The 14403-nt window shown below is 37.4% G+C and overlaps 1 protein-coding gene across 1 annotated transcript in view; it reads right to left on the bottom strand.

The window, feature by feature from the left end:
• Positions 1-6344: 6344 nt before the first annotated feature.
• nalf1a (NALCN channel auxiliary factor 1a) overlaps positions 6345-14403 on the bottom strand; it is a gene marked incomplete at both ends in the record, with an annotated part of 94547 nt that continues 86488 nt past the window's right edge. Inside the window, 2 exons of the mRNA XM_079811763.1 lie at positions 6345-6631; positions 12953-13124. Of these exons, the coding sequence (XP_079667889.1) occupies positions 6345-6631; positions 12953-13124 (459 nt within the window). The remainder of the gene's footprint in view (positions 6632-12952; positions 13125-14403) is intronic.

Below are 14403 nucleotides of genomic sequence, written 5' to 3'. Positions count from 1 at the left end.
TATACGTTACACACTGTAATATTAATATTTCCATATTAATTGTAATATTAATATGTAATAGTAATATTTCCAGTATTACTCAGAAGTCTAGTTTCAAGTAATGATGCTTTATGTAATGTTATCTAGTGCAAGTGATAAATCCCGTTTGTCATTTGTACTGGATGCTGTATACAGGCCACAAGGCACCATACAGATTTGGCTGATTTTCAATCGGAATTAGTACCGGCTGCAGACAAAGACTTAAATAAATATGCACTTGGGTTCACTTCAACTCTGCTCACCTTTAGTGGACTATACGTTACATTATAGAAAGCTAGACCCCTACAATGAACCCTGCTGTTAGCCTTCTGCACCACCTCAAGGATGTTTTTTGCTATGGATTAAGCTAACCTATTTGTTCAAAGCTGCCAGGGGTACATTGCTCAGTACATTGACTATGCCTTATTGCTGAGTGGCTCATCATGTGGGAGACGTAGATTGGGAACCCTGCAATTCCACAGCACCAACCATGCCAGAGTCTCGTCACATCATGGCCACAACATCAGAGCCCGCAGCTTCAGCCACACACTGCTCTACTGCTCCTCCTGAGGCGATGGCAACAACCGCTACAACTCCTCCCAAGGTGGCGGCGTCCACTACAGTGCCTTGTGAGGTTGTGGCGTCCGCTCCAGCTCCTCCTGAGACAGCGCTGTCCACTTATGTCAGGTCATGTCCTCTGCTGAGGTGGTCATCTCATCTGCAAGCTCCACCCTGGTGGTATCTATCTCCGCTGTCCACCTGTTTATCCATGGTGTAGTCTTCTATCCCAGTGTCCAGGTCCGCCAATGCTCCATGTTCCAAGCTATCATCTAGGCCCTTGTCCTCTTCATGGGCCTGGCCCACCATCCTTACCCCTCGACCTCCACCAATCCACCACTCTCCTAAACTGTTTTGGGTTTGGGGTGGGTGTTTGGCTATGGTGTTTTGAGGGAGGAATATGTTACGTTTGGTTTTGAATCATGTTTAGGTTTTAATTTCATGTCTTTTATTTTGTAATTGTCACATCTCTGTTCCTATGATATTCCTGGTAATGTCATGTGATTCCCCTGGTTCTCATGTGATCATATCATGTGCCTCTTTGCTCAATGTGTTATGTTGTTATTGGTTTATTCTAGATCTATGTTCTGTTGGTCAATAGCTCATTGTTTGATTACTCTCAGGTGTTATGTGTTTTGTCCATGTGTATTTATAGCACTCGTGTTCATTTGTCCCTGGTCTAGCTTTGTAATCTTGTAATCCTTCTGTTGGTGAGTTTGTCAAGTTTGTTTATAGTAGTGATGGGAAAAATGAAGCTTTTCAAAGCTTCAAATCAATCGAACCAATTGCTTCGCAAAATGATTCACTGTTTCGAAGCGTTCAAAACGCCACACACTGATGACCCCTGCTAGAACCATAGACTGTAAAAAAAGAACAGTGGAAATACAACAAAAACTCAAAATTGCATAAAAACACCTTTTACAAACACATTGTAAACGTTTTATTGAAAGTAAAATCTATAAAATGCAATTAACAAATCATTTAATAAGATTAAATATCAAGTGTCTGTGTAATATGTGTTCTTTTAAAAAATGTCAGGGCTTGTTTTGTTTGCTCCATGCATGTCTCAGCTAAACAGACCAATACGAGACTATTAACTACGAGTATTCCTTTTAATTATACTAATGTCTAATGAAAACGTGTACAAATATATAAAACTGTTCAGACATCTGGTAAAACCCATAGACACTTGTTCTTCACTGCTGGGGGCGATCTCAGTGAATCCGCATGATTCACGGGTTCACACAGTAATGAAGTATACCGAAGCCTCATTTACTGAAATCACGTGACTTTGGCGGTTTGATACACGTTTCAAACCACTGATTCGAAAACAAAAGATTCATAAAATTCATTAAAACTGCACTTAGGTTCACTTAAACTCTGCTCGCATTCAGTCGACTACGTTACAGAACATTACAGCTAGAGTCATTCTAAAGCAGTGACTTTGTTTTGCTAAATTATTTCTTTTAGCTCTCACGCAAGCACAGTCTGAAATTTTGAGCATGTTATGTTCAGAACAGTGCAGTGTTGCTATGTTGCAGACTGTGAATAAGAAACATCACTGTACTGCACTTTTAACTCTTAATGAGTTGATTCTACAAACCAAATTTGTGGGATAGCCCATTACATCAAGCATTTGCATGATTTCTCATATCAAGCAGTTTGCATTAGGCAGATAGCTTTTAAAAGACCAGACAGCATTTCGTAATAGTTTATATCTCTATTTATTTTCCCTTAGAACAGAACTTTAATAAATGTAGCAGTATTTTCATCTTACCTTCAAAAAAGGTTATGACCAGTGAGACTGATTTATAAATATTAATCAAACTCTTTGTGTAAAAAAAAAACAAAAAAACAAATCCAAAGAGAATCGCTGACCTTAAGCATCTATTGTATGACAATATGACACCATAATAATTGTTATTTCTATATACTGTATGTCTGTCTGTTTCTTTGTGTTGAAACTCTGTAAACCGCAGGTTCCAGTTACAACCATCCCAGAGGAGGAGAGCATTCATCTGTGTAAGTAACACTTTTGTCAAGTGTTGAACAGTGATTAAAATCTTTTAAACATGATAAACGAAAGCATCATAACAACAGAAACAATAATTAAAGCACAGAAAAACCTCAAAGAGGACAGGCTACATTAAAAAAAAATCTTACAATCTGAATAAGAACAACAGAGGATTTAGACATAGATGATCAGGCATGTGATTTATGAAATGAGGGAATTCAATTGATAGAAAGATCATGGGTCATTAAAAAGAAAAGAGAGAGAGATCTGGGAAATACTGACTGATGTTAGATGATAAACTGGATACAGGAACGCCAGATTCAGGTTTAGATTATATGTGAGCAGTCTTTGACGTTACCATGGAAATACAGCACAGTAATGGAGAATAGATTTGGGATTACTAAAAAAGGAAATATCTGATCCTGAAGTCAGCATGAAACAGAAATTAACAGATGCCCTACAGCATCAGATGGACTACAATATGTTCTATACAGCTCTTCCAAGCTGGACATTCATATATTTTCAGTCTCTTGATGATCTGTAATCATTCTCGGCCTGATATCTTCACTTCCATATATGATATCATAATCCTATACAAAGGCACAACACAGTAACTATAGCAACATTGCGACATTGCGACTGTTTTGTTATTTAAAATATTAATTGATTTTATATCAATTCTAACAGATTTTTTTTCCTTTTTTTCTCAAAATGTACATTTTAGCACAGTTAATACATCTGTTCTGTCAGTCTATAAGACCCCATTTCAGTAATAGCTGTTGCTGTGTGTTGCCTTTGTATAGCAGTGTGACAGATATTGTGTCATTATTATTTACGATAGCATTGCACATCATTTGATGGTGAAAACAGTGGATAAAGGCCATATTTAAGAACACTATAGAACAAAATTATGTTGAATAAAGAGAGACAGATTCCCAGAAACAACTTGATAACACTGACAGAGAAGTTATAGAGTAAACCCAAGAGCATTTACTCACCTGCACAGTTAAATTTACTTTGAAGCAGAGACATACAGAACAGTTTTGGTGGACAATGGCTCAAAAACAGAGAACACGCACTCTTCAGGGCAGGATTACTTTTTCTGTACAAAAAAACAGTGCTAAGCTTGTGTTGCTTTACATGTTTTAGCAAGACATCTCTGTGTGACTTCTCTATTATTATAAATTGATATTCCTTGAATAAATTTTTTTTTCATTGACTAGTTTTATTAAGTTTAAGGTAGTTTATGAAAGAAAAAAAAAGATATTAATCTATTTATAGTATCCCAATAGAGGCAATAGTTAAGAATTGTCTAAAACAGAGCATTTGGGCCAAAGTCACTAGCTACTCTGCATGTCTCTGCTCTTAAAGTTAAACTAGTAATTACAGTTTAACTGTACAAGAATTCTTTTAAAGCTAGTGAATTTACTCTGTGAACACACAAGAAAGTAACGGCCAAAGGAACGTGTTTGATGCACAGGTACGAGGATAGTCAGAAAATAAGGGCCTTACAAAGGCAAAACAGCACATAATCCCTATTAGCCATTACACTCAAGAAGTCAACACTGAAGACAACAACCACACAGAAGGAGAAATGTAGAGTAAGCCCTTGACTCCTTCTCCACACACTATTATTTGCTAAGCCCTTTACACAATAGATAGATATTTTTGACAGGGAAATGATGGTAAAATTACAGTGTGATTGTGTATGATTATGATGGAACAGCACATTCTGTTCAGCTATTTCAATTCCATTCGTACATGAACTGTAGTAGTTAACCTAAAGCCCAAAGTATACTTAGTTTTTTTACACTTAAGTGAGCGTATGCGCACAGTCGAACGCACAGCCTTGCAAAGTATAGTTCTTTTGACTCGTACGCGTACACAGGTGTTTGGCGCATGCGCAGTTTTGAGCAATCTCTCACCGCGAGTTACAACCCATGTAAATTCTGCAAACAAATGAAATGCGCATGTGCAACCAGCACGTACAAAGTAAAAAATCTGGCGGTGCGCGTTCAGTACGTGCATACTCTTCTGATGACGAAATTTGCGTCACGCTTGCGTACGTTGATCCTCGCGTACGCATAAAAAGTGAAGTATACTTTGGCCTTAACAACCCATGTAAATACTGAAAAAAAAATTTAAATGTGCATGTGCAACCTGAGCGTACAAAGTATGCGCAGTTACAAAAATTTGGTGGTGCTTATTTAGCACGAGCGTACACTTCTGATGACGAAATTCGTGTCACGCTACGTTGACCCTCGAGTATGCGTAAAAATTGAAGTATACTTTGGCCTTCAGTTAAACCAGCTTCACATACAATCTTAGCATATATGTTAAATGCATGGTGTAATGTAAATGGTTTCAGATCATGACATGCAATGAATGAAGATATAAACATTTTGCTGCTAAGGATTATGCAAGGACCACATACTGAAAAATGATGCTTTCACAGAACATCTAAGATGCAATTAATGCAGAAAGGCTGAAGGGTTTTAGCACATTCATTGTCAAATGAATAAAGTGCATAATAAACGTTTAATATAATGTATATGACAATACTTATCATCCTCTTTCTTTACAGTTGTGTACCAAAGCCCTGTTAAATTGTTTATTCTGACAAGCTATAGGATACATGTGTATTTAAATGAGAGACCCAATTGTGAGTCATGTATATGATATTTTGATGCAGACCTAATAATAATTAAATCTGTCTCATAACATGGTAGCTGAGACTTCGGAAACAGCAAACTGCACCAAGCGTGAGGATTTGACAAATAATTGTCAGTTTCTAAAATAATGTGTTTTTTTGGAAGGTGGAGAAGAAAAACAATATTTACCGATTAGATGAGATGCCAATGGCTCTGTTTGAACAGAAGTGCTGCTTTGATTTGAGGCTCTTCTAAGATTTGGCTTTGAGTACATCTAGTTTCAAAATAGTAATTTTTATTATTTTATATTATTCAGGATGGGAGAAAATGTATGCATTTTATAGAGAGATGTGAATCTTCAACCTGTAGCCTGTCTGAATAAAGTAGTTAATGATGATGACTTTGTTATATGACTTTCAAAATAGACAAAATAAGGGCATACAACAAATAAATGGAGAATTTGACAAGAACATGGACACCCAAATCACTTTCCAGGTTGCTCTGAAACCACTGAACAGAAGTCAAAACCATCTTGAAGTGAAAATAACAGCTGTAACTAAAAGGGAAAAGTCAGATAATCTTCTAGTGCAAAGTGAAATGATATTGTGTGTTTGCATGTGTGTGTGTGTGTGTGTGTGTGTGTGTGTGTGTGTGTGTGTGTGTGTGTGTGTGTGTGTGTGTGTGTGTGTGTGTGTGTGTGTGTGTGTGTGTGTGTGTGTGTGTGTGTGTGTGTGTGTGTGTGTGTGTGTGTGTGTGTGTGTGTGTGTGTGTGTGTGTGTGTGTGTGTGTGTGTGTGTGTGTGTGTGTGCCACAATGTGTGTTCCAGAAGAGAGTGAGAAGTCTCTGTGGGGGCATGTTCTGACTCTTCCTATTACACTCATCTTTTGTCTGCTACTATTCCTGTGTTCTGTTCGCTATTTTCCCAAACCCCACAAGGTGCTGATGACAAGTGCGGTTAAGTGTTCTCTGGTTGAGAATGTACACACTTAGACCCAGTACACTCAGCTTCTCTCTGAGTGAAGGGCTTCTTTACTGACAAGCCCGAAGGCAGATGTGTTGGAGCATGCAGATATGCAAGAGTTGTCCAGCCCAGCCTTGTCCAATCACTCTTCTCTGGGGGCGTTGTCATCCAGTGGAAAGATGGCAGTCAGGCAGGTTGAGTTCTGATTGGCCGTCATGGTAGCCACAGTGTGGAGAAGAACTAGGACCAGCAAGCAAAGTTTCAGCCGGCCCTGCCCGAGCCGTGGAGTCCCCGAGGAGGTCACGGATGTGTGCTGGCAGGAAGGGTGAGTTCTTTTTAAAGTGCCGCGGGAACGGTTGTTGGACTTCTGGTCCCACCTCACATCACAGCACTGTGGCTCCTGGCTGATGTCTAATTTCTTTGAAAGCCCTGGGGTGTATGCAAAAACAGACATCCATGTTTTGATTTGGAAATCTCTCTCACATTGTATGACAGAACAATATGCCTATCTGACTGTATTTATGAAAAAAAAGATGCACTAAAAAAATTACTTCAAACCATTTATTTTACAGTATGTGCACTTTCAATGTACTTACAGTGTACTTACGCAAGAAAGTACTGAGTAATATAAGGTAACTACATGGGTTAAGATTAGGTTTAGGGGCAGGTTCAGGGCCATTACCAAGTTATTATCCAGTTATTGTTATCACTACAATAAATACAAATTATGTACTGTAAAATAAATTGATACCGATATTTTTTTATTAACGGAATATTCATAAAATGTTACAGTTCCATTTTGAATTAAAAGTAGAGTGGTTAGTCATATGGATATTGTTAAAGACATTTTGTTGTTCCATCATGTTCTAAAAAGTTTGTGTACAGTTTTTAGGTGCTAACTGGTTCATCATACACTAAACAATTAAAGCAGGTTATTAAAGCTGCTTAAATACTTCACTATGTATAGGGTTTGTCGTGCTTTGAAAGCATTTGGCTGCTTCATCATTAATTAAAGAAATGTACAAGGCTGCAGTGTTGAAGAAAAAGAGACTTCTATGTGCTCATTAATTGCTTCCCATGGTGCTGACATTCCTGCGACATCATGTGCAGATTAAAGCTGAATATAAACGGACTTAAATGATCAGCTCATAAGTAATTAGGAAAGATGAAAGAGGTTTCAAATGACTACTTCTAAGCCCAAGGTGCTCGCAAAAAAAGCTTTAAAAAAAAGTTTAATGCTGACAACAAATAAGCTTTTGTCTTTGATTTAACCTTAAAAATACAATACTGCACCACTGCTAATATTGTTGGCTCCAATATCATAAACAGTGTTTCCTTATTTATAAAACCATTTGCTAAATGACATGTAAATTATGTTTATTATTATAAAATTGTATTAGCTTACAACGATTGATATTATTATTATTATTATACTATTATTATTATTATTAGTAGTAGTAGTAGTAGTAGTAGTAGTAGTAATAGCAGCAGTAGTATTGATGAGTATTTGAGAATAGAGTGATGTGCATGAAGTGGTCACCAGATTGTTATGCAGTCCTAAAGTGCATGTCTTTGTACACTGTAAAAAAAATAACAATAAAAATGACTTGGAACTTTTTAAGTTAACTTTTCCATTTGCTCCAATTGAAGTCAACTTAAATATATTTGTTTATTTAATGAGTAACATCTCAACATGTCTTTTAAACTTACAAATTCTTGTCAAGGCAACTAAAGAATGTTTAGCATTTAGCAATGCAAGCAGCTACAATCCTTGGCTGTTTCTCAATTCCATTAATACAAGTACATTCTTTGGAGACAGGTCTTGCCAGGCTACCTTGAAAGAACGAACTCGGAAGGACACAGAACGCATATTTACGAGAACTGGTTATTCCTGTCGCTCAACTGACCGTCCCAGCACATTTTAAGTAGTGGAACAGCACCACCTAACAGACAATAAATATAATATATATCACACAAGTTATAACCTATTAAAAGATTTAGATACATTATTTTTATGTTATTTTATATCCTTTATATTTTACCGCATATTTGTGTATAAATGAGTATGGTACCACTTTATATCAGGTGGCCTTAACTACTATGTACTTGCATCGAAAAATAAAAAATACAATGTTATTGCGTTCATATTGCACCTGCGACATGTGCTTCAGACCATGTGCTCAAATCATTAAAATAGGGCCCCTAATGTTACCTATGCCTTGTCAATGTAAAGATTAGTTAACGAGTACTACAGGCTTTCTTCATGTCTTTATAGCTTTATTAAAATGATGCCAATTTCAACAAATGTTTACTCTTACTCTTAAACATTTGCAGGCTTGCAGCTGTAATCTAAGTAAGTAAGTAAGAACAAGTTAAAAACGTACAAGCTTCCACACGTTGTCTGACCGCAATGACTTCTGGAATTTCTAGAAGTTTGATTCACTCAAGGGTGCTTCTCAATACTAAAATTGATGCTTCCCTATTTCCTCGTCCGCCAGTCTGTGACCCGGAAACCGATCAAATTCAGCCATTGCACCGCAAGGTGGCAAGGAATGAGGAGTGAGGAAGCTTCCTGAGGAGTCATGACTGAGGATACACGGGTGTTTATCCTCTTAAGGGGGTGGAGCTAAGGCGTGACTCTCCTCATATTTTTTAATAATGATGCATTTAAAAGTTGATGGCCAAACAGATCTTTATGAAAGTTCCAAACCTTTCTACTTAACTGCCACTCATGCACATTGTCGTGTTTGTAGTTTTTTAAAACTTTTATTCATGTTTGTAGTTTGAGGCCGAATCCTCCTCCAAAGGGTGATTTGACCAAGTAGAACATGTTTCTGGATCAACATCTTTGTCCTGGAATAACATTCTAATCAACCAATCAGATTTGAGGGACAAGTTTACAGAGTATGTTGTGTTTAGGCTTACAACCAGGGTTAGGTGTTTCTACATCAGTGTTATTCACCTATTATTTCCCTCTGATTTTAAAAATAAATTAACAGTAGGGTTAGGTTTATGGGTAGAAATAGGGTTAGGACTAAATTTTATGATAGATCAACAATATATTTCTTACTTGGCAAAATTGCGGTGACCCCTCCAAAGCACAATATTAGGGCAATATTAGCCGTTTTAGAGTGTGCACGGATCCACACTTCGAAAGCTCTACCGGAAATAGTATATAATAGGAAAATAATAGGAAATAGTACACCATAATAACAGGGAAAAAACGGTCGGTCCAAAAGGGCTGTACGTAGTTGCTTAATGAGTCATGATTGTGTTTTGGGTGTAACGTGCAATAAACCAATCAGAGTGTCATTTCCCATTCCCTTTAAAAGCCAGTTGTGCTTGCACCATGGCGGATTCGCTATTTACATCACAGAATTTGTGACCGGAAAGACTGAACTCTTCTCCAGAGTGGAATCCTTTTATTTTTAATATTTTAAAATGTTTGTGTTCTGCTGCATGTCCCTATATGTGTAATAAGCAGTGTGTACACGCGTTGTGCACTCGCCTATAGGCGCATATTACTATTACATATTATAGTATTATTATAAAAATACTGCGCTATTGACTTTACACCAGGTTTTTGTTGGTCAATGGCACAGTCGTTTTCAGTTGCCTCTAAATTGTAATGCGCCAACAATACACCTGAACACAATTCGTTTTCAGACCAGCAAGCCCATGGGCGAACAGATGGGCGTGAGTATTTGCTATTTAAACAATGTGGCGCTGGACATGAAAATGCAATGGGCTGAAACTAACAAAAACACTTGCGTTATGCCTGGTGTCGCATTTAACTCAAATGAACTCTGAAACATACGACAGCTAAATAACTGTGACAACAGCAGCAGCAGCAGCAGCAGTAGTGTTGAAGTACTCGAGACTGGTCTTAAGAGCATTTTTTGAAGGTCTTGGTCTTGTCTCGGTTTCGACCACATTTGTACTCTGTCTTGTCTCGGTCTCAGACTTAGAAGACCGGTCAAGACCACAACTGCTGGGATATTACTAAATTGCCGGTGCATTGTCTGATTTAATTATTAACATCATTAATGTGATTGGATGTAAAACTTGTTACTTCATATGCAATCAATAACTTATTTTATTTATTGTGCTGGTTCAGAAATGAGGGATTGTGTCAAAACTTACACCAAAAATTAATACAAATGCTCACAAAATTCAAGATATTGTTGCAAAAAAGTATTTGTATGAGATCTGTATTCTTATATTATAACGTGATAAAATTAAACAATATCACAAGAGCAAGAAAGCTGTTTTCACAAATTTAAGCATGACTGCAAATATTATATTGCTTTTATACAAACATTACAAATAAAAATAAAAACATTATTCTCAACATTATTTATGCATTTGTAATTGATCAATTCAGATGCATCTTCTGTACCACCACCAGTCTGGTCTGGTCTGGTCTTGGTCTTGACTTGGTCTCGCCCTACTTGGTCTTGGTCTTGTCTTGGTCTTAACTCACATTGGTCTTGGTCTCGACACGGTCTCGAATTAGGTGGTCTTGACTACAACACTAAGCAGCAGCATAAATCAAGCTAGAATTTTTTTTTACATTTACAAGCCACTTTTTTTTTACATTTGCTAGAAGAACATTTTGCAAGTTGGATTAGGGGCATGGTTTCACTGACAGGGCTTAGATTAAAGGGTTAGTTCACCCAAAAATGAAAATTCTGTCATTAATTACTCACCCTCATGTCGTTCGACACCCGTAAGACCTCCGTTCATATTCGGAACACAAATGAAGATATTTTTGTTGAAAGCTGATGGCTGAGAAAGGCTTCAGATAGGCCTCCATTGGCATTCAGTACATTGACACTTCCAAGACCCATAAAAGGCACTTAAAACGTCGTTACAAAGTCCATCTCACCACAGTGGCTCTACAATAATTTTACGATGCGACGACAATAGTTTTTGTGCGCAAAAAAAAATCAAAATAACACCTTTATCCAGCTTTTTATTGTCTTCCGTGTGTGCCTCCACGACGCATGCGCGAGAATATGACGCAGATCCGGCGTTCGGACACATGACCCAGAAGCGATTTGTTTACGAGCAGAGGAAGACGCGCGTGTCTAAGCTGTTGGATTCTACATTGATCGTGCTTTAGGTCTCAGCGTAGTTCTCAAAATGGGGCTTAAGTGTGCATTTCATGGATTCCCGAATGCTGGCGCTACGTCATATTCTCGCACATGCGTCGTGGAGGCACACACGGAAGACAAGAACAAGCTGGATAAAGGTGTTATTTTGATTTTTTTTTGCGCACAAAAACTATTGTCGTCGCATCGTAAAATGATTGTAGAGCCACTGTGGTGAGATGGACTTTGTAACGACGTTTTAAGTGCCTTTTATGGGTCTTGTGAGTGTAAGTGTACTGAATGCCAATGGAGGCCTATCTGAAGCCTTTCTCAGCCATCAGCTTTCAACTAAAATATCTTCATTTGTGTTCCGAATATGAACGGAGGTCTTACGGGTCTCGAACGACATGAGGGTGAGTAATTAATGACAGAATTTTCATTTTTGGGTGAACTAACCCTTTAAGCCAGGATTAGGCAGTCGTTCAATTAGGATTCTTAAGTAGCTTTAAAAAATGTGCCTTAGAAAAAAAAAACATTACTGGTGTATCTGAGCAAAACAATGGAACTGATATATTTTATGATATGTCAGAATAGTGCATTTTAGTCTTGGATAGGTTTACGCCATATCTGGAAAATTGGGTAAGTATCAGCAAAATGTTCTTCTTACAAATATAAAAAATTATTTAAACAAAGATTATTTGGTAAAATTAGTCTAAAACTCATCCTATTTAGTAGAATGTTTTCTATTTAAGTAGAAAACATTAAGTAGAAAAAAAATACTATTTAAGTCAAGTTTTGTTGACTTTACTTAAATTCTCAAGTACTTGTCCAAAACTTGTCAAATTGTTGTCCCAACTTTCCAGTTATCTGAACAAACAATTTTACATCAATTGTTAAATGTTAATGTTTCTTAAATGTTAAATGTTGAGTTAAATTACTAATAATATTGCTTATTGAGTTTTTTGGTTTGGTTTGTGAGCAAAGACTAACAGTTTCACCAAATGTCCAATAGATGTCACCAAAAAGCTGTGTGATACCAATTGTGAGTGTTTCATTTCAGTATAATTACGTAATTTCTTTAAAGATGTGCTGACATTTTGCTGGAAAACGCTGTTTAAAACCTTAAATTTAGCTTTGGTCTGTGAAACAATAACATGCTTTTTAATTATTCTTTTTTTTTTTTACACAAACTGGGGTTGCTGCTGATCTCGCTGCTTTTGAGCTCCTTGATGCGTTTACTTTTTTTTTTTGCTCTATTGATGCTGTTTATCATGGTTAGTAGTGTACTACTGTACGTTTCAACCACTCCAAACTGATGGTACTCAACAAATAACTTTATGTGGTTCCATAAGATAAAAACCTTGAAAATTAAAAACATTACCTGCCTGCGACTTTATTTTTACTTCACATATCTTGTTACGGATTCAAATATTCATTAAAGAATTAAATATTTTAATGGTTACATTTTTAGTTTTAATTGCTTTATTGGCAACATTAGAATTCTGCTTGCCACAAAAAAAATGATAATAATCAGCAACAACACTTAAATGACAAATAACATTATATATAGTGCAATGTTAACAATCCTAAAAAAAAATTTTTTTTTTTTGTAGGATTGGCTGTACTGTACTGAGTCCTCAAATACTTGCATACCAACCTGTACATATAAAACTGGGAGTGCCACCATGTATAAGGTCATCATTGTCAGGCAATATAAATGGACACCTCTGCTGGACTTCAAGACAGTACTGCTCACAGGGAATCTTATGACTGCAGCCTGACTGAGGGCCCTGGAAATACTGAGCACAGAGCCAGGGCTTGTAGACAATCTGCAGAGAGAACAAGAAAGAAACAAATTAACAAATAGAGGGAATTAATGTATACCATTACACTTTCAAACCATAATTCTTGGGTTGGATTTCATACATTATTTATACATATACAGAGTTTTTACCACACTATTGTACATGAACATGAACAAATCATTTAGACTGGTTTTAAATGAATAGTTTACCAAAACCATACATCTTTAAAATCAAAAACCACACTATTGTTAGAGGTAGAGTGTCATTTTCTACTTGATATTCAATGCAGTGACAAATTATAGCAAATTACTCTTACACTAATATCCCAATCAATCAGTTGTGCAGTACACACAGTGACCAGCAGATGGGAGGGTTGCACACCAGACCTGTTTGCTCGATTCTGTCTCGCAGTCACAACCGCTCAGTTGCTTGTGCTGCCTCAGTGACATACACAGAGCCTCACAACCAGGTCATGTAGACCTCATAAAAACATTGTTGCTTTATGGTCTATCTTTGATCATCTAACCCAATACATCTACTGCAGCATTACTTTGACAAAATGTTATATATGAAGTGAGTTAAGAGCAAAGGAGCACAGTGGGCAGTGCAAGGGTGGGCAGAGGACTCCATGGCACTATAAGAATAGAATTTGCTCATTTATTTTGCCCTACATAGCGCACAGCACAGCCTGCTGTTGAGGAAAGGGAAAGGAAGATGCCAGAGCATCCGTGTGTGTGTGTGTGTGTGTGTGTGTGTGTGTGTGTGTGTGTGTGTGTGTGTGTGTGTGTGTGTGTGTGTGTGTGTGTGTGTGTGTGTGTGTGTGTGTGTGTGTGTGTGTGTGTGTGTGTGTGTGTGTGTGTGTGTGTGTGTGTGTGTGTGTGTGTGTGTGTGTGTGTGTGTGTGTGTGTGTGTGTGTGTGTGTGTGTGTGTGTGTGTGTGTGTGTGTGTGTGTGTGTGTGTGTGTGTGTTGAAAAAGAGAACATGAGGAATAGAAAACCAGGTCGTCATTAGCACTGTCTGGCTGTCAGAGAATCTAGAACTGCAGTCTGATTTGTGAAGACCTTCTTGTGAAGGTTTCTAAGAGGATTCTCTCTTCAGTTCGCTCTGCCTTCTAAATAGAAAAACAATAGAATAACAGAATAACAGGAAATTACATGCTATTGGGGGCTTCTGACCCCCATCTCACCCATCGCATGCCAGATGGAGGTGAAAAAACAATGTTTGGATTACTGTCACATCATAAAACACTTAAAACTGTCATAAAAATTTCTGACAGACAATTTCATTTCACAGAGTCAGTGAG

This window comes from Gobio gobio (assembly GCF_949357685.1).
Source record: "Gobio gobio genome assembly, chromosome: 3".
In the NCBI taxonomy this organism is placed as follows: Eukaryota; Metazoa; Chordata; class Actinopteri; order Cypriniformes; family Gobionidae; genus Gobio; species Gobio gobio.
The sequence above is the reverse complement of the archived record's forward strand: the minus strand, read 5'-3'. Positions and strand labels throughout refer to the sequence as shown.